General features: G+C 40.0%; 1 protein-coding gene across 1 annotated transcript; it reads left to right on the plus strand.

Annotated features, from left to right (window-relative positions):
• Positions 1–1,166: 1,166 nt before the first annotated feature.
• LOC106943353 (myelin-oligodendrocyte glycoprotein-like) lies at positions 1,167–1,831 on the plus strand (the record flags this gene model as incomplete). The annotated part of the gene is made up of 3 exons (XM_015026663.1): positions 1,167–1,536; positions 1,608–1,673; positions 1,762–1,831. Coding segments are annotated over 3 exons (506 nt in total), but the record flags the coding sequence as incomplete, so codon positions are not given.

The following is a 1,831-nucleotide window of genomic DNA, read 5'->3' on the forward strand; positions in this document are numbered from 1 at the left end:
TGTTTGGAGGGTTTTCATAATTTTTTTAGTTTCTGTGGAGAAAGTTCACGGTTAGTAAAACTTTTTCTCTAACTGTCCGGGAAGTTTACTCCCGCTGTCGTCCTTTCATTTGTCAACAAATTGACATATCAACACCTACAGATGCTGATTGTTACCGGAGGTTGGAGGTCGGCCTGTAGTTTGTGCAGATTGTACAGTAACTGCTGTTTCCAAAGCCTGGGGGAAACACCGGATGAAAGCGATGAGTTACTATTCAGGATTATTAGCAACGACAGGCAGGACTTTAAGAAAAGGTGTGGATAGGATAACAAGACAGCAGGAAGAGGAGCTTCATTTATTTATATATATTTTTCTAGGGTTTTATAGTAAAGTAGTTGAAAATGAGTCATTCTGCATTTATGTCTGGGTACAGCATTGGAACTGGGTTTAGTGTGGCTGATTAATCCTCTGACTTTTTTTATTTTCTCTGAAAAGAATTTGGCAAACTCGCTGCAGGCCGTGTTTGATTCAGGAGGTGACGTCACTGGAGGGCGTGCGAACCTGTCAACTGTTGCAAATAAAACTTGAGCATCGTTCATGTTTTGGTTTGATTTCCACCAAGAACATCTCCTTGCATGTTTTAGTTGAGTGATAGTCTTTATAGATTTCATAATAAACGTGAAGTTGAGTTTTACGTCATTTACGTTCGGCTCTACGGCAGAGTTGCTTAGTTGATCTAACTGTGCATTTCTCCATGGAGACTTGATCCTATCAGACACAACCTTCACTTTAGTGAAGCACATTGTTTTGTGTCTTGGTGAAATGGGATATTTGCAGCAAAGACTGTAGATTTAATCAGTTGACGAATATTTATTTTACCATCACATCCAAATACAAAACCACTGTGCTTTATTTGCAACGAGAGCATTGTCATGGTTGATTTAAAAAATAAAAACACTTGGTCTATTATTTAGATTTAACATACAATAAAAAAACAACTTGAAAGGACTTGAAATTCCAAGTTTCAGACTTGAGACTTGCAAAACACTGACTTGTCCCACCTTTGCATTGTAATAATACTGTCATCTATCGCTGACAGTATTACCTGTTTGTGAATTTTGTTTAAAGTAAATTTTCAGAAAATGTAGAAAGTTGAGAGCACTGACTTTACAACATGAACCATTCTGCATGTTTGTCTGTTTACAGGTGGTTATGAAGTTATTGGTGTGTCTCAGCCAATCAAAGCTGCTCCTGGTGATGATGTCGTCTTGCCATGTTGGGTCAGTCCAATTTGGGATGCGACAAAAAAGACAGTGGAGTGGTCCAGACTGGACCAACGGCAGGACTCAACCAAAAAGTACGTGTTGGTGTACAGGGCCTTGAAGCTGGACAGGAGGCTGATGATGGAGTCGTACATCGGGAAGGCGTCTCTGATCCCCGAGGCCCTGAAATCTGGAAACGTAACCCTGAAACTCACCAATGTGACCGTTGACGACAGCGGGCGGTATAAATGTTTTCTCCCAAGTCTGAAGACACATGCAGTAATTCAACTCTTGGGTGAATAAATGATGTTATCCTTTCTTTCTTTCAAATGGAAAACGCTTCTGACACAAAATTTTCCAAAACAGTCTCAGATTCACCAAAGACTGGAAACCTGTCAAAGCCAAAGGACAGGATTAACATAGAGTCCACAGGTAAAGTGTGCAATATCACACCCTCATTGTGGAAAGAAGCATCTTCAGTTATGTTTTCACCATCATTTAACCTTTCTTCTGCTTTCAGATGAACGGGATTGGTGGAATGTTCTCTGGGCTCCTCTAATATTCATTATCATCGTTTCTTTCCTCTTCAT

Source organism: Poecilia latipinna, unplaced genomic scaffold (genome assembly GCF_001443285.1).
Source record: "Poecilia latipinna isolate Pla-1442-1.1 unplaced genomic scaffold, P_latipinna-1.0 Scaffold5190, whole genome shotgun sequence".
Classification (NCBI taxonomy): Eukaryota; Metazoa; Chordata; class Actinopteri; order Cyprinodontiformes; family Poeciliidae; genus Poecilia; species Poecilia latipinna.